The 26,532-nt window shown below is 47.2% G+C and overlaps 2 protein-coding genes across 2 annotated transcripts; one reads left to right on the forward strand and one right to left on the reverse strand.

The window, feature by feature from the left end:
- LOC119383975 (AP-3 complex subunit beta-2) lies at positions 1-3,640 on the reverse strand. Its single transcript, XM_037652257.2, has one exon. The coding sequence runs from the start codon at positions 3,469-3,471 to the stop codon at positions 304-306; it is 3,168 nt and encodes a 1,055-aa protein (XP_037508185.1). The 5' UTR covers positions 3,472-3,640; the 3' UTR covers positions 1-303.
- A 1,344-nt stretch (positions 3,641-4,984) lies between these two features.
- Positions 4,985-25,889, forward strand: LOC119383976 (uncharacterized). The gene is made up of 4 exons (XM_037652258.2): positions 4,985-5,107; positions 11,287-11,453; positions 14,264-14,620; positions 23,381-25,889. The coding sequence occupies exons 2-4, from the start codon at positions 11,287-11,289 to the stop codon at positions 23,667-23,669; spliced, it is 813 nt and encodes a 270-aa protein (XP_037508186.1). The 5' UTR covers positions 4,985-5,107; the 3' UTR covers positions 23,670-25,889.
- The last annotated feature ends 643 nt before the right edge of the window (positions 25,890-26,532 follow it).

Below are 26,532 nucleotides of genomic sequence, written 5' to 3' on the forward strand. Positions count from 1 at the left end.
TTCCGAATCCCAATTCAATGACAGAATACTTCGCAAGCAGTTACAGCTTCCAGGCATGTGCACCACTGTGAAGCAATCTTCCTTTAGCTAGAAGTGGTATGGATAGCAAAACCCAAGGCCACTGGAAAGCACTCTTAGGCTACAAGACATCACAGAACCCCATAGTGAGCAAAATAGGCCAATTCGTGTTTGATCAGCTCGTGCCTTGCCCGCTCAATAACCAAAAATTCTCAACACGTCAAAAATTTACGGTAAAAAAGTGCAGCTATTGCATCCGCCTGACCTAGAGCAAGGTGAGTGCACTCACGACAGGGCTGTGCGCAGCTCTCGCATCAGCATAGAGCCGACAACCATCTTGTCACAGTTCACAGTAAGAGTGGCCTTCGCCGAACCCTGCGCAAGGCATACAGTGACCAGCACCAAAGATCCCGAAGCCAAAGTCTGGCCTGCAAAGCGCACCCATCCGGGCTGTTCGTCTTCAACGGCCAGTACATTTGCAGCACGATGAATGCGCTGTCGCACTTCCTCCGCGGCCTCTGGCACTTTTTCCAGACTGCAACTGTGTTCATTCATGCCTCGCAGTTTTCCCTGCTGGGCAAGAAACTCGTCACGGTTGATACGCACTGGGCGCAGCATTTCACCAACAGGCGGCTGAAATGTCAGCGTGTGTCGTGCACCGTTTTCTATAACTACCTCCAAGGTCACCGGCTGCGTACTGTCGCCAAAATCAATGCCCAAGGTGGCGCGGCGTGTGGCACCGAGTGCCAAGGGTTCGGGTGCAATGCCTCGAACCTCCGAGACGCCGGGGCCGAGGCGGTCGGAAATGTGCACACCCGACAGGTCTTCGTCACCGTGGTTAGCCAGTGTCACCTCAACGGAAGCCATTTTGGGTGAGAAGAGGTGTGGTGTCCGGGTGAACCTGTAGTTGATGGCGAGGCCGGCTCCCGACACCTTGTTGAGGAGCTCCCTCCACTCGGTTGGCACATGAGCGGGTGTCGACACTGCAATGAAACGAGGTGCCTCTGTTCGTCCCACCACCGTTGCAGGTGTAATCGTGAGGGCATTCATCGGCTGCAAGGTGGCAGCAACGGGCACGGTGCTCATGTCATCCAGGTCCAGGAGAAGGTCGAGGTTGCTCCTCGATGCAGGCGGCTTTTTTGGCTTTGCCACTGGAGCTTCGCTGCTCGAAGTGGACGCATCCGACTCCTCGCTTTCACTGCTTGAACTAGTGCTTGAATTTTCTGCACTCTTGGCGTTTGCAGCACCATTGACGTGACTGCCACCAGATGCAGACTCATCTGAGCTCTCACCAACTCCGCTCTCCTCGGAATCGTCCGATTCGGTTTCACTTCCGGAAGCTGTCGCCTCGTCTGACGACCCATCGCTAGAACCCGAACTTGACTCGTCTGCCGAATGACTCGAGTCGGTCTCTGAGTAAAAGGATTTCTTCTTGACAACCTGCTTCTTCTTCTTGGAAGATTTGGTCTCCTGCCAAACCGAGGGAACTTCCACATTGCGCACCGATGCGTCTGGAGCCACTTCTGGAAACTCTGGGAGCTCCTGATAGCCATTTGCCTTGGCATTAATGAAGTGTGAGAGCGAACCAATCTGGTAATGGTCTCTGTCCTCAAACTTTGATTGCAGCACAGGCGCTGGCTTGGATGCAAGCAGAAACTTCTTGGCATGCTTGTGGAGCACTCCGCCAGTGTCGCCTTGAGGCATGACTAACTGACGCAGAAAGCGCACTCGGTCTCTGATGTCATAGTTTGGGTCGTACTTTGCGAGGCTAAACACATACTGCGTGATAAGCTTTGTCTGCTTCGAGTTGGTCAGGTACAGCTTCGAAGCGAGGTTGAGTGTCTGCAATTTCACAATGTCTTCTTCTTGAATGAACGTTTTGGCCACCTTCCGAAGCACGTCGGGTGCAATCTTGGGCACACGGTCTGCATACTCTCCCAGAAGCCACAGGATAGAGGCTCGTGCCATGGGGACCGTAATGTTATCCATGAGCTTAGCCATGTGGCCAATTATGTCCCGGTGCTCGGAAGGCTTCATCTGAAGTAACTTTTTAATAACGACCACACTTTCGGCAACAACAGCTTCGTTCCTGTTAGAGAGAAGCGCCACCAATCCGTTCAGGCAGGTGTCGGCCACCTCGGGGATGGTGCTGGCACAGCGTCCAATAGACTGGATAGTCGCCGCCACAAACTCGGTGTCGGAACTCGCCACATAGGTCTGAAACTCGCGCAATATCACTGGTACATTGGTCTCGCCAGCCAGATTGGTAAGAACTTCCAGCTTAAGCAACTTGATGTGCGTAGGGTCACTGGACCGCACAAAGAAGCTCCGCAAGAACGGCTCAAACAAGCCGCGACACCGAGTGGACATTGTGGCCACATTGCTCAGAACGACCGTCTGGATCTCGCGGTGGCTCCTCAGGAGACGAATCAAAGACTTCACCACTAGCGCTACCTCAGCGCGCGGCGCCAGGTGGTAGTAGAGCTGCGCCACCGCCATCACGACGGCCGAGTTGCGGCTCTGGAGCAAAGGCTTGCAGTTGCGCAGCAGAAGGCGCAAGTCTGGGTCGATGGCGGTACCGCGGTCGTCCTCGTCGTCCACCACCGACCGGCCGGCGTCGTCGTCGGGCCCTGCGGCAGATGAGGAAGCGTTGGGGTCGACGAACTGCGTCCTCGCGTAGCGCGTCAGCATCAGGATGATCTCGACCTGCCCCCACTCCTCGACGTCGACAAGCAGGTTGCACAGCTTGCGGTAGTTGCGATGCACCAGGTCGATGCGCTCGGGGCACACTTCGTCGAAGGCCATGACGGCGCTGCCCACCACCAGCGTCGTCTTGTCGGCGAGCAGCTTCTCGATCACTTCGACCAGCTGCTCCTTCTGGTCGGGATCGAGGCGGTACAGCTTGGGGATGGCGTGCGCCGCCGTCTTGCGCACGTACGGCGACATGTCGCTGACGGCGTCCTTGATGGCCAGCATCATGATGGGAACGATAACGGGCACGCGGATGCTGGACAGCACGCGTAGGGCGCTCGCCCGGATCAGCTGGTTGGGGTCGCGCAACGCCCGCTGGAACGTTGAGATGGAAAGTAGCGCCAAGTCCTGCTGCTCCTCCGCGTAGCGCACCAAGTAGACGTAGACGAGCTTTTTCACTTCGAGGTTCTTCGAGACAACGTTCTTAACCACGGCCGGGAACAGCTCGGATGCGTCTTTACCCTTGGCGATCATGCCGATGATGCGCTTCATGGCCTCCAGCTTGAGGCCGTCTTTGCTGCTGTCTAGCATGTTCTTAAGGTCCTCGTGCCGTCGCAGGTCCGAGGAGAAGAACCCGGGCACCGCCTCGGTCGCTGTAGCGTCGCCCGCCTCGTTGGGGTGTCTCGATGCCATGGCTGACACTTGCTGGCCGCCAGCAGATGGGGAGTTGAATTGATCCTTGTAAGCCCACGAAGCTATCATATCCACCGCCACGCAACACCACCGCGAAGCCCTGCGGGCGGGCTCCCAGCCTACGAAGGCAGCAGGCACGCCTCGGGTCAAAAGAAGTGCACGAGATACTACCGGTGGGAACAGCTCTTATCTGACGAGCCTACAGCCATGATCATGACGGTACGAGGAGTCTGAGGAATCACGGGAAAGTGACGTGTAATAGCCGGAAGCGGAAGTGATACTGCTTTATCGATGATCATGACGCTCACGCTGAAATTATGAGTTTTGTTTCGTAAGTTTCACGGTCAGCAGTGTGAGAACGCGGTCGATGCTTGGTCGATCTGTCAGCTCAACACTTTTAGAAGTGCACGTCTATGGGCTATGGGTTGACGGGTTTGACGTGTCCACAACCGGTGCAACCGGAGGTATCCGTTGCTTTCGTTTATCCCCCCCCCCCCCCCTAAAAAAGAAATGACACTGCGGTCTGAGCTTTTCATTTCTTCTTCTGTCTTCTACAATCCAGGTACTTCGGGCTCCATTCCATGCAGTTCTGAAGCACTGTAACTGTGTTACGTGGTTCTGCGCATTTTGTGCTGTGGGCTTGCACGTTTCAGCCTATCCTTTTTAGATCGCGTTGTAGAGTGAACTAGAGCGGGCACAATTGGAATCAATTTTTAGATGTGAAGCAGCTTTTGCTCGGGGCTGTGTCCGTAGTTCCATTGGCGACCGTCCGCTTTCTACCACCTAGCATAGACATCTGTAACATATCGAGCGCGCGCTGGCGCCGAGGAGAAGTCTTCTTGCTCTTGTTCTTCGACCGCCTTGATGATGGTACGTGCAGAGAACTTTAGGGGCCCGGGCTGCCGTATGCTGTCCTAGCTTGCAGTAACGCAGACAAAACCATGAGTGCTGCCACGTGCTAGCGCGTTCGGGCGTGTGTAAGGGGCTGGGTAAGACGCTGTGGCCTCTCCCCCACACTCTCTCAGCAATCATGTGATGGCGTCGGGGAACAAGATTCTGCAGAGGCGCGATTATAGTGTACTAGAATAATTTCTAGGCGCGATGAACCCGCGTGGCGGGCTCCAACAAGAGTTCGGGACGAGTAACAGCAACAGCAGCTACAGTGAATCCATGGTGTTCTCCACTTGCAAAGACGCGTTAATTAACACCGCTCATGCGCTGCTTCGCAGCCCCACATGGTTCCCTTTAGTGGGAGATGGTGTAATTTTTATTATTATTGTCATGCGTTCTTTGCGTTACGCAAGCTGCGGTCGAAAAAAAATTCGATCTCGATAGCGGGAGAAAGATCAGGTTTTAGTGTCAATTACTGTATTTTCATTTATTGGTACCTCATGGCTATTTCATGCCCTTTTAGACAACAATGTGGTAAGACAACAATATGGTTACAGTGTAATATGCTGGTGTTGCGGCGAAATCAAAGCAGAGTGCCGTTATTATACTCAAAACCAACGCCTCCTGTCAAAACAAGCCCTTAAAACACTTTTGGGTTGGCAACAAACGCACTTTCCAGCGAAATAAGGGCGAGCTTGTTTTCCCGGTTAATGTCGCGATGGCTGGCGGGCTGCGGCAGGAGCGCTAGAATGTCGGAAATAACGGTGGAATCTTCCTGACTGTAGTGCCTGGTTTACAACAACTTCGTCCAGTTGTGAGTACTTCCTGCTGCCACTGCACATGCTTTTCAAACGTTGTCACTCTGCTGTTACGGGCTCCGTTTTGACAGTGACCCACGGTTTCTGGCTACGAAGCCAGCGTTCCTCTCAAATTGCGCGCGTCCGGCCGATAGCGTCTCTTCGTTTGCGATTATACAGAAAAAGACCGCGACGCGATTCAACGGCCACTGCAGCAGTTTGAGCCGCCGCTTTGATTGTGCTCGTGTTTGTGGTATTGCCGCGATAGGTTACGGAATCGAAATGAAGTTCTGCAGCTAACGCCGCTAACTAAGTCGTTGCAACGGACGGTTGGCGTTGAAGCGCACGGGTTGCGGTCTCCCAAACGGTTCGCTTTGATGGTACTCCTTCAGTAGATGAACTGCACTGCCGGCACAGGCAGTGCACACAAGTGAAGTCCGTTCGTATTTAGTACTGCTGCGCTTCACCGGTCATTTCAGCGGTGCCAGTGCAGCGCCCCTTGAACGAACGACGCCTGTCGTTTAAAAAAGGGCGAGTGTTCAAGCTCAGTTCCTAAACGTTCTACACCGCTGATCTGCCGACGTCGTGTGCAGCGACGAACAGCAGACGATTTCACCGTTGCCATGCAGCAGACGACGCTCCGCATGGTCGGTACCGAGAGATGACCGTATGCAAACACACATAAAGCAACACTAGAATAACTACGCTCATGTTGACTCGTTCGTAGTCCTTACAACTCGCATATCAGCGAGATAGTTGGAAACAGCGCTTGAATTCGTATTCAGGTATTTTCTTTGGTAGAGGTTAGCGCATCACGCATGCGCAGTTGGATTATTTGGAACTGCAATAAACCAGATGGGAGACGAGAAAGAAATCGCTAGAAATTGAGCTCTAAATTTTTCACATCATCGCAGTTTACATCGCAATAGTTCGTAGATGTTATTTAATTAAAATACTTCGCACATAACTATTCTCCTCTGTCTGTACTTTCCACTTACAGTGTTGAAAATGTAGCGTTTTTCCAAAAGTCCCATAAAAAAAGAAAAAAAAACTTTGAGTATGTTTGAGCTTCTCCTTAAAGAGCAGGACACGATAGTGTAATCGGCTGCAGTTCACATTGCCTTCTCAATTGTTAGCCTGGCTTCACTTCTGGGTGGACACCGTGCCACCGTGTCTGTGCACAAAACATTGGTCGTTTCCAACTATCCTAGAATGCCTATTGCGAGTAGAGTGCCCACTGCGGCATAATTCTTTCTTTTGCGAATTGGCGAAGCACCCACTGCGCATCCATAAAGCAACACGCGCAGCTGCATGCTTCGTTGATGCTGTTGCAGCTGATGACGATTAAGTATGCCTGTGAACTTTGTAATGGGTGCACCCTTAAGGTAGGTCACCACCTTCGAAAACGCATTTTTTTGAAAAAAATTATTTTTTTGGATTCAACATTTTCAAGCTCCTTGTCCATTCAGGAATATGTAGCAAAAATAATTATGCAGTTATCTTGAGCTGTTCAAAAGTTATGACGATTTATTAACAACCCCTCTTAGACACATTGGAAACCGAAACTGAAGGTTTCCATTTCCACAACACTTGCCATGTCATCATAAATGTTTTTCCTTATACATATTACGTAATGCTAAGTTGTCTAAGTACCTTCCTAAACTTGTGGGGCATGAGGTTTTCGATTTATTTGAAAATTTCCACTACACGGCTGCGGCGCTCTGTTGTTTAGGTTGCGTACGTTTTCGCTCGGCTGCCTGTGCTTTTTCATATGCCACTTTGAGCTCTTGGACTTAGTTCTGGCTTTTCAAGGAAAAAGTTATAGTACTCCATGAAATATGGCATAGTATAGGACGAAAAAGAAGCATCAATGCAAGTTAGAAAATCAATATACCAAGCATGGACCCGCTGTGGTGCATGTAGATGAGAGTCAGCTGGAGGCGCAAAACGAGCTAGAAAAAAATATATGTTCTTCAGCTCGCTCAAAAGGAGAATGCGCCGCTTGAGAGGAGGTCCCAAGCTATGATACTGTAGAATTTCAGACATATTGAATGTTTCTTTATTATATGTACATCCAATTCAAATCTTTAAAGCCATTTTTCTCAAAACATGATTTTTTGCATCCTACACATACGCAAACAGTGATAACTTTCCTTCTGATAAACATTTTCACATACAACTTTGCGTACTATTTTTTTTTTTTTAGATTGAGTTGTGCATTCAAGCAGAATTATTGAAAACGAGCGGTAACTTTTTGTGCTAGGGCCAATTATGTGCAAAACAAACCAGTCAAATATAAACTTTTTCAGTCTTTTTGCGATAACGCGCCTTAGCTTAGAGATGGGGTGATGGTGGAGGTTAAATGCGCAGGATAGTGTCTTCACTACGTACCTGCCAAGTCGCGTTTCAATCGCACCAACCATATTGCAATGTCACTGTTGGCGCAACATGCATATTTTCGCACATTTTCATTTTTATTGATTTTGTTTTTTACATTTTTAGCAGTTTCATCATTCTAAAAGTTTAATTTACCTAAGCCCTAAAAGCCAAAACCATAATTATAACTTTTGGACTGCAACTGTAAAATTTTTTCTTGAAGGTGGTGACCTACCTTAAACCAACCACTTATTGCGCAATGCACATGTTTTGGCGCCTAGTGCGATTCGACACTTCTGCTGTGCAATATTGCATGCGCTAAGGGGACTTCCCGTACAGGTTTTTTTTTTTTTTTTTTTTGTGAAACAGTTTCAGTCAGTGGTGTGGCTCTGTGGTAGAACACCTGCTTGCCATGCAAAAGTCCCGGGTTCAATTCTCACTCGAACTGAATATTTTATTATTTATTTGTTTGCATCTCTTTCAAATTTTCGCTCACGGACAATGCTCATTTTTCGCTCATAACCAATGATGCCGACACCGGAATTGCTGCAAAACGAACTCTTTAATGCACATGTGTTAAAATGGTTGAATATATGAAAGCCAGAAGATACTCACCTATTTACAATATTTGGTGTCTGCCTGAATGTAATTAACAGCCCACAAAAACATGTTCAACTTGCTAAACAGTGTCAAACACTGTAGCACTCCTTGTAAGATTCTTGTTAATTGCAGTCATAATAGAGAATGGCCTCTAATATTTGTGCTGTAAGTGGTGTATTAAAGAAGAAAAAGATCAGTTTTAAAGTTCAGACCTGCGCTGTGAAGTTTATTGTGAGTTGGGTTTTCACTGCACGGACATTATAGAGGAAAATGCAAACCAAATCGATGCACACAGTACTGAAACATTGAATTTGAATTTGCTGTGTCTGAAATAAGAGCGAAAAGACTTAATTTTTTTTCAGCTTGATAGTAATGTGTTTTGCTTTTAAGAACTTGTTACCAACAAAACTTTTGCAGCGAAGCTGTATGTGACTTGGGTTCCGTGTATTTTCCCTGTGCGTAAACAAAAACTTATGTGCCACGCAAATTGTGGAAACCCTTCCACTCACCACCAGTGCATTAAAAAAAAATAAGGGAACACATGGGCGACCAACACCAATTAAGATTGTGCACCAAGTGCCAAGACCGTGCGACAAGCCAGACAAGACACATGTTGCAAAACAGAGGATGCGGCAAAAAGACGCGAGTACCATGCTGGTAAAATGAAAAACATTAAAGGAGCAGACACTACATCCAAAACAGATCTTTTGGACAGACATTTCAATTTAGTTGCAGTTCGTGTGATCAACCATGGTTCAGAATGCTGTGTCATGTGCTAAACAGCTTCGCTGTTCATCCGTCTTCACAGAATGGAATGGCTCAGAATTCTATGTATCAGTGGTTCTCAGCCATGGATGTTTTGGGGACCCCTTGTGGACCGGTGGAAGTGATGGGGGACCCCTTGCAGCGAGAGAAAGGGGGGGTCGGAAATTAACGCAACATGCAGCGTGAAATAGGTGCCTTTTATTTCTACCTCACAAAAAACAGTCAAACTAGAGGGCCGCGCCAATTTGATCTCAACAGGTTGCCGATTAGTTGTTCGGTTTGCAGCCACGTTCAACTTGTTTCTAGCTGCGTTTGCTTTTCACTGGACAAAGCATGCTATGCATACGTCATACAAAACTAAAACAAAAGCTTTACGACCATCTCATGGAGAAGGGGAAACCTAAGTCAGCTCCGCCGCAATGCAGAAACAGTATGCGGTGAAGATTACCAAAAATCGTAAGGGGCTGCTGTCGCTGGGCATAGTGTGGCTTCAAAAAGCTAGTTTTTTTTTTTTTTTTACCAAACGTGGGCTTTGTGGACCCCCATTTGTGAACCACGGCTACATATATATATATATATATATATAAAATGCTTTTGAAATTCCTTCCACATAGAAAATGTACGATCTAAAACAATTTCCTCGTCGGTATTTTTATCACGGAATCCGATGTTTTAGAATCCTTTGAGCTAGTAATTAATTAACCAATAATGTGAAGCAGACTAACTGCAGACGGGCAGTAGAGGCGTGGTGTAGCACCCTGCTGGTGGTGAGCGACATTGTGCTGCCAGTGCGTCAGCCAGATGGCGCGCGTAACGATGCAAATTGTAGTGAGTGCGGGCCAAGAAACCGCCGTTAACTTATTGGCCTACCGCTGCAACGGAGCCGGCGAGTCGCGGCCGCAGCTGATTTCGTTCGGTCAAACCACGGCTGAGAGCAGCACATTCACTGCCACGCGAATGCGCTAGTCGCATGGTTCTTTTTGTATTTCATGGGCTTTCTTTGCAGCTTGGAAAAAAATGGTATACGTGAGACTTTCTTTATCGCAAATAATGCAATGGGGGTTTCTGAAGACGCTCTCGAACTTTGCAAGTCGCATTTCTTGCCTAAAGTCAATATTTAGCAATTTAGTTAAATAATCCTATTAACAAATTAGTTAATTACAAAACAAAAAATTGTCTGTAGTGCGCAAGGTGGCTGTCAGCAATTTGCAACTGATTTCACTCGCCTGCCTTTAATAATGTATCTTTTAACCCTTGGCTAAAGATAGCTGGGACACCTGGTACACATATCTATATATTTCTTTCTATTTTTCACTGCTATTTTTCTTTGTTTTTCTTCCCTTTCTCTCTCTCTCTCTTCCTCTCTTTTCTTTCTCTTTCTCTCTATATATATATTTCTCTCTCTGATTTTCCCTCTTTCTGTTTTTTTTTGCCTGTCCTCTCTATTTCTTTCCTTCTATGCTATGCTTTACCCTCTCCCCTCCTCCTCACCCTCGCTACTCTTTCCCACACCCTGGGTATACTATACTATACAAGGCTATGTTATGCTCTGCTACAGTGCCCGGATGGCCGAAGGGTTACGATGCTTTCCTTCGGATCGTGTATATGCAGGTTCAAATCCCACCTCGTCAAGAAATTTTTTTCGCCAAGAATTTCTGTCTTTCCTTCTCTCTCTCTGTGCCTGTTCTGTCACCCATCAGAGTTGTTCCATCCCACGCCAGACAAATCGGCGCACGCGTTCTGGGAGTGAAGCAGAAGATGAAAAAGAGGACAAAGATTGTGCATGCCGGTTCATGATGATGATAGTTTTCTGTTCGTGGATTATATTAGACGGCTGGTACAAACAGCTCCGCTGTTCAAAACAGGAGGAGGGTGGTGTGTGCATAAACATGTGTTCGGTGGGTTGGGGAGGGCACAAATCTTTGTGCTGTTCTTCGGTGCACACTAGGATCTGGCCAACAGGCAACCTAATGAAGGACACGTATGGCACAGATTAATGAGGGTGGGGCAACTGCTATTGGCCCCTTAAGGCCCGCCAACAACTAAACGAGCCAAATGTTGTATGAACGCCAATAATACTTAAGCAGCATTGGGATGGGTCAGCACTTGTGAGGGAGACCACATGACACACTCAGCCCTGGAGCACCGTTTCCAGGCAATCACTTTCGCGAAATCTTGATGGGCAAGGCACCAGATGCATAAGCGTACACAGCCCACACTATTTTTGGCACTGGAGCAGGGTTTTTGTATTTGCACAGTGCCAGGGACACAGTTGGCAGCATGCTTCGACCCATTGTCTGGGGGTGATTTATGCCAAACCTTACAAAGTGATCGAATCCCCGAAAACTATTGCCCGAGAATATTGCCCCTGACTGCTCCTCTTTCCTGTGAGGCAAGTGCAAGGTTAAATTTCAGTTGACCAGACTATCTTTTATTTTTTCAACACTCATCCCAGATGGAAGCTGCAGCCTCCCCTAGGAGGCCCAGCAGCAACGATGCCTTGGCCTTGCGGCTGCTGCGGACGAACACATGGAGCTGCTACTGTGGACTGCCCTTGTGGGGGTTCACTCCTACAAGACTGAAGGAGATAATGCGGAGCATGCTGTCGGACCTTCCAGACAGGTAGGACACCAGCCTTACATCAGGCAGCACAGAGATGTTGCCATGTTCACTGTGTATCAGCAATGGCTGCTGCATGACTCGGGAAATTCAATGACCACTCTTATGGCCTTTTTCCATTAGTCGATCCAGAGGAGGATTTCTCACTCTGCTGTGGTGAATGCGTTTTTCGCTGGATGATCTGGAGTGGATTTGCGCACTCCATTTGTCATTACAGAACAACTCGCTCCACGCTGCATCGCTCTCATTTGCTCCGCCGCCAAGTCACGGATTTGGGTGGAAATAGGATGAGCAGCATACGTCACATCTGTCATCATGCAAGGCTCCAAGTATTTTTCGAGTGTGGAGCACTGAGTGTGGATTTCTCACTGGCAGAGATACGCGATAAAAGAGGTTTGCAGTAGGCTGCATTGCCATGGAAACGTACAGAGCGGAACCAGGAATAGTTATTGGAACCACTTTACACCGTGGAGGAATGAATCTGAGGCATTTCAAATCCAAAGGTGTATTTTCAGGCCTATTGCGTTGTTGGTTCACTCAATGGCCAATCGTACTGGGACCAGCCAAATGACGGTTGGCAGCACAGTCCGCTTCTGGACTGACAGGCGCTTCTGTCACCCTTGACGACTCGTGGTCGTCTGTGCCATAGTTGTCAGCATAGGCTGAAGAAATGGCCTTCCATTGGCACAGCCTGCCGACTATACCCAGTTGTTCATTGCCGTCAACATCTTGGAGTTGTAATTGGCCTTGAGTCAAGCACAGTCCATGTACCGTACTTTAAACAGGGACTTTAGATCGGGCACGTGCTGCCAGCACAAGAAAAAGCCACACTGCAGAAGACTTTGTCAGCAACATGTCATCTAGCTGCAAAATGACGAACACACTAATCCAGACAATAGCCACTTTGGTTTTCGGTAGCTGCTGTTGGTGGCAAACACATACAGTGTACTAGAGTGTTGTACGGCGCTGTGCAGGTAGCACTGCAGCACACATGCGCATGCTTTTGGCACCACAGTCCAATAATGAATCACCTAGCCCAAACCAAAGCACTGCTTGGCACCGCACATTGCAGTAGTACGTGTATGCAAGCTTCTGGAATCACTAGAATGAAAGGTTCCGAGATCGAGCAGTGTGCGGAGACTACCAGAACATTTTGCGACTTTTCTGCCAGGGGAAGGGCGCATGTGTGCTGCAACATGAAAAGGCGGATCACGCAGATGATTAGTTATTTCGCAGCTGCAAATAGGGTATTTATATATTCTTTGCCACAGCTTCAATGCGGATGAGAATGTGGGACTTCATTTCAGATGTGCAGCTTTTTTTTGTTACTTAATTTCATAATTGGCTGTGTGGAATGTTATTTAATTAAATGGATGCACTTATTCTTTGGAAAGAAGCTACATGAGTGGCATGTGCAACCAGTGCATAATGAACTGATCGTAATCTGTAAGCTGTTATGTGCTCCTAGTGGGACTGCCATCGACGTAGCTTCTTTTCTTTTATTGCGATAGCAATTATATGAACACTCTCGGTGGAATTTTGCCGTCGTCGTCATGTCCCGGATATGTATATTGTGTATATATATAGAAAAGGCACAAAGAAAAAAATTTGCCGCATATCTGCGTGCTTCGCTGCAAATGCCGTGTAAAGACGATAAAGGAGGCGCTGCGTCTACGCTGCGTGAGATATGGACGCCATCTGGCAATACATCGGGAAACATGAGCTTGTGCAGAGGGTTTCCTTCCTCCGTGGCAGAGGACGTTCGTCGGCACGCATAGCACGGCATTTTCAGCGCAGCCGCAGCCGCCGCTTAAGAAAGTAGGTTCTTTAGAGTTACGTATCTATGTATTTTCTATTAAAGGAACACACCAGCTAATACTTACCCAGTGATGTTGCGCCTCAGATATGCGTAATATTTACTTTTTGATCGACAACGTTCACAAGTATGAACAGCCGTACCAGTTCAAGATGGGTGGGCGGTAAGCAAGTGGTTCAAGTTTGGCCGGGTGACAGACAGACAGACAGACCAAAATTTCTGCGTTAAGTTCCCCAAGAAAGACTATCGTTTTTAAAAAGCAGAAGAAAAAAATTCCGAAGCACCCGACCGGGGATTCGAACCAGCGACCCCTCGCTCCCCAGCACTCTGCGTTAGACAGCTCAACCACGCGCCATGCATGCGACGGCGAAATAACGGCGAGTTATTTATATACACCATTTACCCTGATGGTACGCAGATCTCGAAGGAGCTTGAGTGTGTTTTCTATCACGCAACGCTCCTACATTTTCTTTCAATTTGAAAACTGCCCTTGAGACACACACAACAAAGTTGCCCCTTTCTGTACCCAGTCGTGATGTGGAACGAAGAAAATTAAACCTGGCACATCTTGCGTCAGATGCCCCCGTGCGGCAGGAGACGCAGGGGGTTACTCCACATGCCGCAGTTTAAAAGAAAAATAAATATCTAAGAGCGTCCGATTCTCCTATCTTGACACTTGCAGCGCGTTGCTCAAGCACAAAGACGTAAGAACTGTGACAGTTGTTAGTTCACGCTTGTCCTGTGTATACCTGTGTGTTCTTCTCAGTCGTCTTTCTTTGTGCTTCACCGGCACGCTGCGATTGTCGAGATGCTTGTCATTCTACGTGTGACATTCCAGTTTCTTGCTATCGCATTTATTGCTTTGCCCTTGTGGCGAAACTGTGACTTCTTTTCGCTGAAACTTACCCACGAGTACGGCTTCGTAACATTTTTACACACAAAGTGGCACCATGGTACTCTGTGCCTGCAGCCGAAGTATAAACGTTTCTCTTTCCAGCGAGGGGCGAAAACCACGCCTCTTGTGTCGGCCATGCAACGTGGCCAGCGATCATGGAAGGCAGGGTGAGGAGGCGTTCTTCTGCGTGGCAGCCTCGGCGTCGCAGAAGCCCCACGCCGCCGGACTGGTGCACTGCGGCGAGGACGTATCGCTAGTGTTGCTGTCGGGGTCACCAGGCGCACGGTCTCTTATGGCCAGTCAGCTGGGTGAATGCTTCGGAGCCACCCTGATGGCATTGCAGCTGGCACCCTGGCAGCTGTCCCTGGTCATGCTGTGGGGCTGCAACTGCATCGACACAGACGGAACGTCGCAGTGCTGTCTGCAACTGAACATGGACGGCATCACATTGGGCTTCAGGTGTGCTGACTGTGGCTCAAAACAAGTTTTTAGATGTGAAGCATCTTATAGCGGAGTTCAATCCGGTGGTGGTGGTGTGCGGCGTGACCACCCTTACTGCGCATGCGCAAGCCCTCTCCCCACACCTCCTCTCCCCTCTCCAATTCCCATTTCCCCTCCCAATTCCCCCTCTCCACTTCCCCTCTCTCCCTTCCCTATCTCCCTTCCCTCTCTCCCCTCCCCCTCTCCCCTTTGCCTCTCTCCCCTCCCCTCTCCACTACCCCTCTGAAATGCGGGCTCTACATGCCGAAACGCTGCTTCGCATCGCCTCATGGTCCCTTTTTATTAAGGCAAAAGCCTTATACGTCTCACGAGTAGAAAAATGTAGCATCCAGCAGTGAGGACATGAACAGTACCAAAATTAAATAGTGTGCTGTCATAAGTGAGATTGTGTTGATCACGTGACATCGTCACTTGGCTTGGGTGATCCAGGAGTTCGTGCAACACCATGTGAGCTGCAGAAAGCTTTGAAAGGGAAGGACGAGGAGAAGCAGTGCATTCAAATGACAAAGTAATTGAATGAGTGTGTTGTGAAAGCGTAGGCTGTGCTCTCCTTAGCAATGCCTGAAGGCACTGTGATGTATTGTTTAGAGCAGCGGCAGTTCTACAAACAGCAAAGCAAAGCAGATGAGCAGGGTATCTTCAATTTGGTGCTTTAAATTAATTTTATAACACTTTATAACTTCAATACTCTCAAGGCTATGGCCTGTTTTAAGAATATGCATTTTTGTTTTTGTAATTCTATTTATTATTTGCTTTCTCTTATGATATCTGACACTACTGAATACACTATTAAATAGTTTTGCTTTTATGAGGTATGTTATTTTGTGTACGACAAAATCCACTGTGATGGCCTTTTTGTTATGGGACCCACACTAGCCTGGCTGGCTGTGAACCCAGATGTTTTCACTGACATATTTTGAAAATGGTTGCCTTACTATTCAAAAAACTATTCGAACAGTATTCGATTTGTATTTTCATTCGATTTAATGTCATCACTAATCGATTCGTACTTGATTCGGTTCTGAAATTCACTCGGTCTGAGGAAACCAAATTTCACGAAGTTCACGATCTAACGAAGAAATTTCCATTCCAGCAGCTGCCCATAGGGTTCACTGTTGTCATCAACCTTAATTAACAAAACTAAATTGGCTCCTAACCCACTTTAAGTTTTTCATGAAATATAATTACAGTGCAGTCCACTTATAACGATATCGAGAAAAACGAAAAATATGATCGTTATAACCGATGATCGCTATATCTGGACTGCCGTCAAAAAAAAAAAAAAAAAAAAAACGCGGGACGTATCTCTGTAGCTCCGATCCCGAATTTACCACTTGCACTAAAGAATAGATGTTCTAGAAAGCAGGGTGTCAAAAACAAAGCTTTATTTGAAGCTCCAACGAGAGTGTCAAGCTTTAGGTAGCTTTAGGCGCACCTAAATAGTCTCAACATCTCAACATGGTCTAAAGAGTCTTGAAGTATCCGTGCGCCATTGCATGATGTACGAATGGTGCGTGCCGTTAACCACCGCGGCGGCAAGAGCGCACAACACGCAAGCACCACAAAAACTGCACACGCCGGCCAAAGCTCGGTTCATGTAACGGAACATCACGAAACTTCATATCAAGGCCGGCGACTAGGACGGGCTCCTGTACGGCGGCGGCGGAGCACGGCTGACATAACGACCACTCCGATAAGTCTCAAGAGCGAACAATGACCCGCCAACCACAACGGGACACTTGCAGCTGTCCGCCAAGCATAGTGTGCCTGCACGGCCAGCCTGGTGCCTGCGCTCAACACTCGCTTCGTGCTACAACGGAACTTTCGAGGAATTCAAACCTAGCATCGCGGCGCGCGCGCGGCCTCCGCGGCCGGCGCGGGGCACACAGCTAGAGTGTACTAGAAGCTTTTGAGTGGCGCGAGTGGCTGCTTGGGAGCGGGCGTTTCAGCGTGGAATGATGCGGTGGCGCTGGCGTCGACCAATCTTCCCGGGCGGATGGCTGGCAGGCGTTCCGCGTACGTGTTGGTGCCTCTCCGTCGCGCCTATAGTGTGCCGGCCAAGATGATCTCCCGCTTTTTTCTTATTCTTATACTTCCTCTCTTTCATAAATATTAATGCAAATAAAGATTATTTGACATTATTGTTATTGAAGTTGCTGCTGACCGCACTGAAGCAGCATAGCACATTATACAGTATAAGGAGCGCGTTTTTTTTGCCATGTTTTACAGTGTACAATTAAATGAGAAACCAGCTGGCTGGTACACAACGGAAGCCCCCCCCCCCCCCTTCCCCCCCATCTCCCCGAAAAAAAAATGAGTACGCTGCCCACAAAACGAAGAACTCTTGGCCCGTTCCATGTAAAACACTAAAGCTGGGATCAAAGGGCGCGTTGCTTGTGGCTGCGTGCACACAGGACAGAAAAGCAGGCTTTATTGGCATTGTTCGAAGAACAGCAGAGTTTTTCCAAACCTCCCTTTGATTTTGAAATATGGGATTAGATTCATTGTTGTAGGACCCACAAAAATTCAAATACGTAATACTGCAGAAGAAGGCTTTCAGTGAAACATAGTCATGGAAGATTTTGAGAGTTTAAAAAACGCAGCACCACTGCAAAGCACAGTCGTAACTGTAATGATAATAATCATTGATAACACAAAAATACAAGGTTTGCATATTTATGAAACAATACATTTGGGAATTAGCAAATTGTAAAAAACAAAATTATAGAGCCAGGATACAAAAATAACATAAAACAAAGAAAACACAAAGACAGTGTTTTTAGGTTGTTTTTCCAAAATACATTTAAATAAAAAAAATATGTTATGGTTGCATAGTCGTTTGAAGGGACACTAAAGTGGAACCATGAATCGGCTTAGATCGATTAATTGTGCTCCGACACCCATAATGCTGCTAAATTTACCATCACAGGCTTATTAATACAAAAAGATTCAAAATCAAAGTTTTATTTTGAGATATCGCGTCAGAATTCGCACGTTCTCTCACTTACAAGCCTGTTCTCGGAAAAATTGTTTTTCTTCTTGGTGTACCTTAAAAAAATTAGGAGTGCAATAAAATATGCACGAAAAATGACATCCTTTTTACGCCACTGTAGCAATTTATAACCTACTCAATTTCACGTAATGCTGTGCGCTTTGTTTCTCGTCCCGCGACGTGTTAAACCCATCACATAAACATGCATACGTGTGACCACATAAAAACGGATCAGCTGAGCAGTCAATGGCTTGCAATGTTCGTTGCAGCCAACACCCCCAAAATGCTTCTCCTGTTGATTACTGCCAAGACATCCAAGATGCTGTCTTTGTGTAAGTCACTCGTACTAAAACAACCAGTGAAAATTTCTTCAAGTTCACTAATAAAAACAAAAGCTTTCTGTGAAGGGTACAGAACAACACCGAAATCACAAGATTTTGTGAAAACAGCACCATTTAGGGACTGGCCATCTCATGAAGGCAGCAGAAGCTCATTCATGCATGCACTGCACTTTGGAGCACACATGTTCTAGCAACATAGCCTGCCACATAGTATGTACGCCTGGAGTCGCTATGCTGATTGACGTATGGGTGGTCTGGTGCAGTCAAAGAGCTTCTATGAAGCGAACCTTCAGCACCTTCCAAGTCTTCCAAGTATCCTTCATCAAGCAACAAGTCAATCAGTTGCTGCTGCTTATACAAGTTAGCAGGCTTGTCTGCGACAGTGAAAAGCGAGCTTACAACCCCCTCTGAAACGTGTGATCCAGCAACACTCTTGGCAAGATTATAACAGCTTAGACAATTAATGGTCGTGAGAAATTGTTGCGGAGTGGGATGAGCATTGCATTCAGATGACAGCCTGACAATACCGAAGAGGTTTTCAATTTTATCTTCGCTTAAGCGGCTTGTAATAAGGTATGCATAGGCAATCTCTGCATGTAAGTAGCTTCAGCAAAATTGATAATATGCACGTAGTCTCTCACAATGAAATGCGGTTCGAAATGTAATTCGCACACAGCACAATCGGCGTCAAGCGGTTTGTCAAGCCGATGGAGGTTCCGCTCCCAAAGGAGTCGTTGTTCTTCGTCATTCGGGGCCTTAAAAAGGGTTAACTTGAGACTTTGTTGCACACGCGGATGTCCATTTGTGCAACCTGGCGCGTAACAATGTTTAAACGCTGTTTTTTTTACATTTCGCGACCAAAAGAGAGATGCCGGCCATGCCGCCGAGCAAGCCAAGTGGGAAGATTGGGCGATGGCAGCGCCGCCGCTACTTTCGCCGCAAGTTGGGGATGGGAAAGCAAGGGGAGAGCGTTTCGGTCGCGCCACTCAAAAGTTCTAGTACACTCTAACACAGCTTTGTCGGCACGGAGAGGCGGGCCTGGCAGGCTGCCATTGGTTGCTTTAACTTTGAATCCCCATCGACCCTAGCGCCAATTTCGCCTTCAGTGACCGCCCCTTTCAAGCGGCCGCTAAACTAGCAAATTATTCAAGGTGGTGTCGGTGACGTAATTCTTTGGGACGCCGGAGCGGCGCGGCGCGCCAACTTGCTTTTCGCCTTTCTTTTTTTCTTTTCTTCCTCTCCTTTCGGTGCGATTGTAGGCCGCGCGCGAGCGGCGAGACGTGAAGCGGCTAGGGCCATCTTGTGGTGCGCTGCGCAAGCTCGCGATGGCACTCGGCGCGTGGGCTCCGCGGGCGGGCGCGCGGCGCACGCAGCGCGGAAATGGCGGCAGATACGAACTCGCGTAGGTGAACGTTTCGCCCCGTCTCGGCATCGTTCGTTTCAGGGGAACTTGGAAACGCATATGTAACGATTATTATACACAGAAAATGCCGGCCAGACGGCAAATTTCGATCGTTATATCAAATATGCGGTCAATAACATATCGTTATATATGGTTTTTTTCCTCATAGACTTAATGCATAAAATGACACACATAACTCGACCCATCGTTATAACCGATATATCGTTATATGTGGTATCGTTATAAGTGGACTGCACTGTAGTAGTCAAAATGTGGAGATTTCTTTCCAGTTTCAAAACAAAGTGGTTCTTTTCGAGCATGCACTCTAATGCTGTCAAGTTAAAACGTGTAGTCACCCTAGTCACAGCCCTAGTGTTATTTTGACGAGGCTGCATGCCACGCCTATGCACAAAATGGACTCGACAGTCGGTAGCGCTCTACATACAAGATGGTGCTAGGGGTGGTGGTGGTTTATCATCCACAGCAACACTGCGGTGGTTGCTTTAATTTTTTCATGGTTTATTCGAAAGACAGAAGCGATCGTCTCCTTGCAACTTTTTTACTGCGTCTGCTCGCACAACCACTGCATTAGTTCTCTCCAGTGGCGTAGCCAGGGGGGGGGGCTGACTGGGCTACAGCCCCCCTCGAAATTTTTTCGTACTGTCATGTACCGCCGACCAAAACAGCCACCTGCGCTGGAAATCATCTGGATTTTTTCTAGAATTCCTTTCCACGGTCAAAAAGACACTTCGGTGCGAACGTAGCTGATTTAGACTGGCTGTCCTTGCTGAGCCCATGGCGGCCCTGTAACTGGCTGCGCAGCGCATGACCATAACAGATACCCTGCACACAGAGGTGTAGTGCCACAGATTGCCATTTTGCAACGCAGCGACATGCGGATTAACGAGCTCCACTCTCCCACGCTGAGCCATGCTACCCCGAATGAGTAACTATTGTTGAATAACCAGACACTCAGGATTAAGCTATAGAGACAGTATTGTGAATACACCGTTGCAGCGGGGACGTCTTGAACACAAAAGGATTATATCGTGCTAATGGAAGGCCCAAAAAGGGGGTGGTCATCTTTGGCACAGCTGGCCATGGGCGTTTCGTTCCCTTGCCCCTGTATGGACGGCATGGAGCTGTTTTTGACACAGACTTCTTCGTCTTTTTACTTAGTACTCCTCACTCATGGGCAAAAGTACAGTACTTCACAGTAAGCCCATTTCGTTGCTCTGAAGTACCCTTTGCAGAAAAGTTGCGCCGATAACACACGGCACCGCGCTAAGTTCCTTAGATGGTTCATGGCCTCTGCAATTAGCTGCGATTTCCCAAATGAGTACCCAAAAAAAAAGAGAGTGAGAGAAAAGAGAAAAAGAGGCGCTGCAGCAGGAGAGAAAAAATTTTAAGAAGACATGCTGTTGTAGTTGGGGCTTTGTTGATGTTGCCCACTGTGCAGACTACAATGCACCGAACTATTTACGAAGCAAATGACGCTGTCAGAATTCAACATAGCGGTGCTAACGACTTGATGCGGGTGTACAAAGGGTGACATCACTGTTGACGTCACAGTTGAGCACGCTGTGTGCGAGAGCACCCTTTACGTTCGAAAAGTCGATGCGAGATCTGCTCTCCCGAAAAGGAACATTGCCAGGAGGGAGATATTCCTTTGTCGTGTGTCACTGCACATGAACGCCTTTCCGGGAGATGTCCCCTCACGTAAAGAATAGAACGGCAGTTTGGGCTAGTTGGTGATTTAGAATCAACATATTTTCACAGCACAAAATGGATGAGGAATGGTTGTAAACCAGAATTTAAAAGTGCACTGTTGTCGCGGAACATCATGAACAGCTCACACGTGAAATCATAGAAGCTAATCAAATGCAACAGCTGGATGACCTCTGTGCAAGCATGCCATCCGTTGCCCTCACCAAAAAGGAAATCGCGTATCTGGCTGTGATGCAATAGGTTGTGCGTTTGTGCTGATGCGTGCTGTTGTTATCATGTGTATATATTTCTTGCGTTTTCGCTGATAAAATTTAGTTGAAGCCCGTGCCTCTGTTGTGTCCTTTCATGTGCCCTCATTCATTTTGCACTTTGCAAATATGTTGAGTCACGTAAAGGACCTTGGAGTGGCCTTGTGTCAGGGCTATAAAACGAGGAAATGACCGTGTGCCTTGTGCGTTGGGAACGAAGATATCACGTTTCCGTGAGAAAATCGCAAGTGCAGGATGCATACGTATCACTAATCCCGTTAATGGGGATGGCATTCGCCGGGCGGATTCTAAAGGCGGACGTATCGGCCCCCCGAAACGCACCACGAAAGCACGGACAATTTAGAGTTGGGCCTTTTAGTGCGCCAGCGAACGCCGGTTGTGGTCCAAAGACCGAGTCAGAGCCGAGAGTCGATAACACAAACGAAATATATTCTCAGTTAAGGCAGTACAAACATCACAAACACATGCACACTCGGCTGGTACCAGTTACGACTTCACAATATAACTCGGATGGTGTTAACACAACGGGAACTAAACAAACAGATCACGCGCTACAAATGCAATCTCATGCATTACAACTATTCATGATCAGTTAAAGTCCTGAATATTCAACGGCGTATCCAGTCCACAGTTCTTGGACGGTACTTGAATGCTTCTCTTCTAGGAAACACTCACGCCAACTCCAGCGCTGTCTGTCGTTGCGTTCCTCCGTCGTCGTAACTTGTTTTTTCGTCGTTCGCGCTTCTTGGGCGAGCGGCTGAGGCCGTCCTATCCCGCTGCCGTTTGAAAGTGGCCGCGCGCACGCTTTGTTGACGCGCTCGTTTGTGACAATACGACATCTCTTTGATGCAAAAGTGTTCCAAAAGACAGGTGAATTCACGATCGTAAAAGGTTTGCTCCAATTTAACGAAACAATCATTAACAAAATGACATAGACGTTTCGCCACATAGGCCCCCATGCACACCCCTGCACAGCACATAGCTTTGACCTAAACGATGCGACGACGGCTCGTGAACTAAGGTGGGGCAAAAGAAAACTCCTGGAATTGTGGTTCATTCATCTTAAACCATCGGCTTGCATCAACAATTGCGGCTCCCTACTGGACGTTTACAAGGACGGATGTGACAGTGGTCGATCTCCGCTCATTTGTTGCCAGTGTATACAGAGAATGCCACCTGCATAGGTGGTAAAACTAGACTCCCGAGAAAAACTGCTCTGCAATCCCATCCCACGCAAGAAGACTCGCCAGCACTCTGCGGCACTGCTTGACTCCTTGGCTCTCTGGACTTACCAACGTGGTCTGGTCATTCATATGCCAGCTTTTGTTTACTTTTGAACTTTTGTTAGACTTAGCCACTGTTAAGTATATGCTTTTGAAATGATAGCTAATTGCAATTCGCGCGCTTACGTGTGTGTGTGTGTAAGAAATGTTAACATGCCAGCCAGCACCCCCCCGCCGTGAGAAAAATTTCTCTATGCCACTGGTTCTCCCCATCTTTGAATATCGCCAGCCTATCGTAGCTTTACATGACCATCTACCTGGTCTGCTTCACATGGACATGGAAGGGAGGCTCCATGTCCAGGCCGCCCTCAGGGACTTTTCGGACGTGCAGGCATTGGTTAGCACCAAACACAATGCCACGGTAGCTTTTGGGTATGGCTACATCACAATTCTTTAGTTCTGAAGACCTGAAAAATGCCTTTTCCAATTTTTTACAAACTTCCTGATTTAGTGAAATAATTCGAGTGTAGTCATCACTTTGTTAAACTGAGTTTTAACTGTACTGTATTTACCTGTAGAAATCAGCATAAACCTTTGGTTGGAAGTGGGGTCATGTGCGCAAAAGAGAAATGTAGTCGACAGCGCAGCCATAAACATTCTTTTTCCCTTCACATGCATGCACTTGTTAACAGGCATGGCAGCTTGTCAACCATGCGTGCTCGCTTCACCCAAAATGACACAGTATTATTCTGTGGTGTTTCAGTGGTGCGCAGGTGCTTGGCCATCTGCCGCGCTCGACGGGCCTCACATTCAACGAGGGAAGGAACCTACTGCTTGCTTTCTGCAAGACCGCATCGAAGCAAGTGCTGCCCTTGAACTACCAGGAACTACCCCTGCGGCGTGTGCACTTTGTGAACCTGTTCTCTCTGGATAACGAGGGGACAATGAACGTGCACAAGACTACCCTGGTGCCCGAGCTCTTCGATGTGCTCCTCTCTTTCGTAAAGAACTCGGTGTTGGGCATCCCACCTCCCGACCTTGAGGAAGAGTAGCAGCTCGTTGAGACCGAAGCAAGGTAATGGCACGAGAGCTCTCGGTGGACATTAGTGAATCGGTGCACATCCACTGGGCCGGGTCGACCATCACGAAAGCACGAGCATCCTTCCGAACTACTTGTGTGCACGTTCCTTTGCCAGTGACTTTCACGACAGACGTGTTCAGTTGGGCCCACCCGTCAGGGTTGCGGGATGCTCGCCCACTCGGTCGGCCATTCCTGCCCCATTTGAAACAGTGCCATCATACGAAGTGCATTAAGCGTGTTTAGTTAGCTTTTTTTCCCTATGCTCAGCCGTAATGGAATGCCTGACAAGCTTTCCAGGATGCGCAAAGGTGCAAATGTGCATCGTTGCTGCAGGACATGTCAGGTTCACTGACTACCCTATCATTCACGGAATGACGTTTATGTAGGCTGCGTCACAAAGCTAAGGCCGAAACACTCACTGGCCCATTTACTCATTAGAAGAGAGCCAGGACTTAGCGTGACAAACTTAAGAAAAGTTAATGAGAGAAAAGTACGAAAGGGGTGAACTTTGTGCAGTATTCAGATAAATATTGCCAAGAATATTTTGCACAAATTAAAAGGTATAAACACCTTACACAAGTGTCAAACACAGCCTTGCCACTTTTTAGCATGCGATGCCATCATGGCTTCAAGTAGGAAAAAAAGCTGGCTTCCTCAACTAAACAACCATATTTGTTATGAAGCTCCTGTCTCACTAGATCTTGCAAATGAGATATTTTTAATTTTTTATGCCATTGACATTCAAAAATAAAATTTCAGCCAGGCTCTGTTCCTTCATCACATTCAGGCCACTGGGCAGGCCAAATTCTTGCCACATTTTTAGGTGTTCTGGCTACTGTCATTGCAGTTTCGTATTTAACTTTTCTAATGAACTGTGGTGCTTGCATTGCGTATTCTGCCACCTCGATGCAATGTTGTATAGTAAGAAAGACCTTTGTGGCTTCACTGTGAAAAGATGGGTCCTTTAGATGTTTTATGGATTTCTTAGGTTTTGTTTTGAAAGATGCCTGCTGTGCATTACAAAGGAACACGGTGCTGAACTTGCTTCAGCCGTGACACATCCTTATTCTTTTATGTCATCGTCATCATCACAGCTTTGCATTCCCATCACATCCATGTCTTCGCTTCCCTTCTATGAAATCTAGCATGCACGCTATTTTAAGCTGACCCCTGTGTCTTCTGTAAAATAAATTTTCTCTTGGACACAACAGTTTTCTTACTCTGCCATTTACTCACTTGCATTTACTTATGTTAAATCACTGTTATTAGTGATTCTCAGTCATTCTACGGTAGCGAGTGAGTGCCCTTGAATTGTTTTATTACTTGTGCCAACAGTTTACGAGGTGTAGGCTCTGCAAAGAAGCTGAATTTTCTAGGCCAACTACATGGTCTTCTATGCAAACAGATATTGCTGGCCCTGAATTGATAGCTGTGTGTGCAGTCACCTCACAAACATCAGAGTGTTTTTTTCTTGAATTCCAGGTTTTTCCAAACCCACTGCCTCTTGCATCTGCATTTTTCACATCATGCGTTTTTAGCCCAAACAAATCGCCATGTTTACGTATTGACCTGTCACTGTTCTGTAGAGAAGAGGAAAAGTCATAGCACAGATGCCTTAACTAAATCATATCATACATCATGTGTTTTTTAGCATGAAGTAATCACCATGTGTATGTATTGGCCCATCACTGTTGTGCAGAAAACAGTAAGAGTCACAGCACAAATGCTTTAACTAAATCATATCATGCATCATGCGTTTTTTTAGCACAAATAAATCTCCCTGTTTTTGTATTGACCTGTTACTATTGTGCAAGGAAGTAGAGTTGTTTCTTTACAACATACATATTTGCCATTTCTTAGAATAATCTTGTGCGTTTTATTTCTACCTGCCTCGTCATCTACAGAGCATGCAGTGTTCAAAAATTTTTTTTTATATAAAGCCCTATCAGGCATTTTGAATGGTAGCCAAAAAGTATCTAATTGATTAAACTTAATTAACTATAGATTGTTGATGTCACACTTGCAGTCAATGTTTACTGTACCAGAAGCTAGACAACAGTACTCTCCAAAAGCAAGTTTGCTCCAGTAAACTTTTCTACGAGGGTGGTCTGCAAAAGATAATTCATTCCCACATTTCACTGCCATTTCACTGCCACTGCAAAGGAATCCAAGGCAATAAATTGAAACTTCTGCTGGCACTAGTAGTCATGTGGTTGACTTGCATGCGATTTTAACAGTGGAGCATGGGGTTATTCCGGCGTGGGATGCAAGAACTAGCTAAGGGTACGTGCCACAGAAAGCGAGTATGTGCCAAGCAGTTCCTAGCATAGCATAGCCATGCATGGTATAGTATACCAAGGGCCTGGGAAAGGGAAGTGAGGGTAAATCATAGCATAGCCTTGTATAGTACACTTCAGCAAGAGATGGGAAAGGGAAGTGCAGGTGAGTAGAAGGGAAAGGAGGAGGTGATAGGGGTATACCATAGCACAACCATGTACAGTATAGCATAGCAAGGAGTGGGAAAGAGAAATGAGAGTGAGGAGGAGAGAGGGCAGCATAGAAAGATTTATAAAGAGCGGAAGAAAGAAAGAATATGAAACTCAATCGACGGCTCGAGCGCAGAGGAAACGTGCTGGTCGTCTCTCGTCAAGCGAAAGGCTCATGAGCAGTGGCGTAGCCAGAGGGGGAAGGGGTACACCGGGTCCGTGCCCCCCCCCCCCCCCCCCCCGAAATTTTTTACAGCGAAAGCTGTTACGAGATCATTTCAACGGCCGATTTTGACACCGTAGTTGTCCGCCGCCGGTGTCCGTAACCGCTGTCGCATGAAATAAGAA

The sequence above is a fragment of the Rhipicephalus sanguineus genome, chromosome 2 (assembly GCF_013339695.2).
Source record: "Rhipicephalus sanguineus isolate Rsan-2018 chromosome 2, BIME_Rsan_1.4, whole genome shotgun sequence".
NCBI classification, from domain to species: Eukaryota; Metazoa; Arthropoda; class Arachnida; order Ixodida; family Ixodidae; genus Rhipicephalus; species Rhipicephalus sanguineus.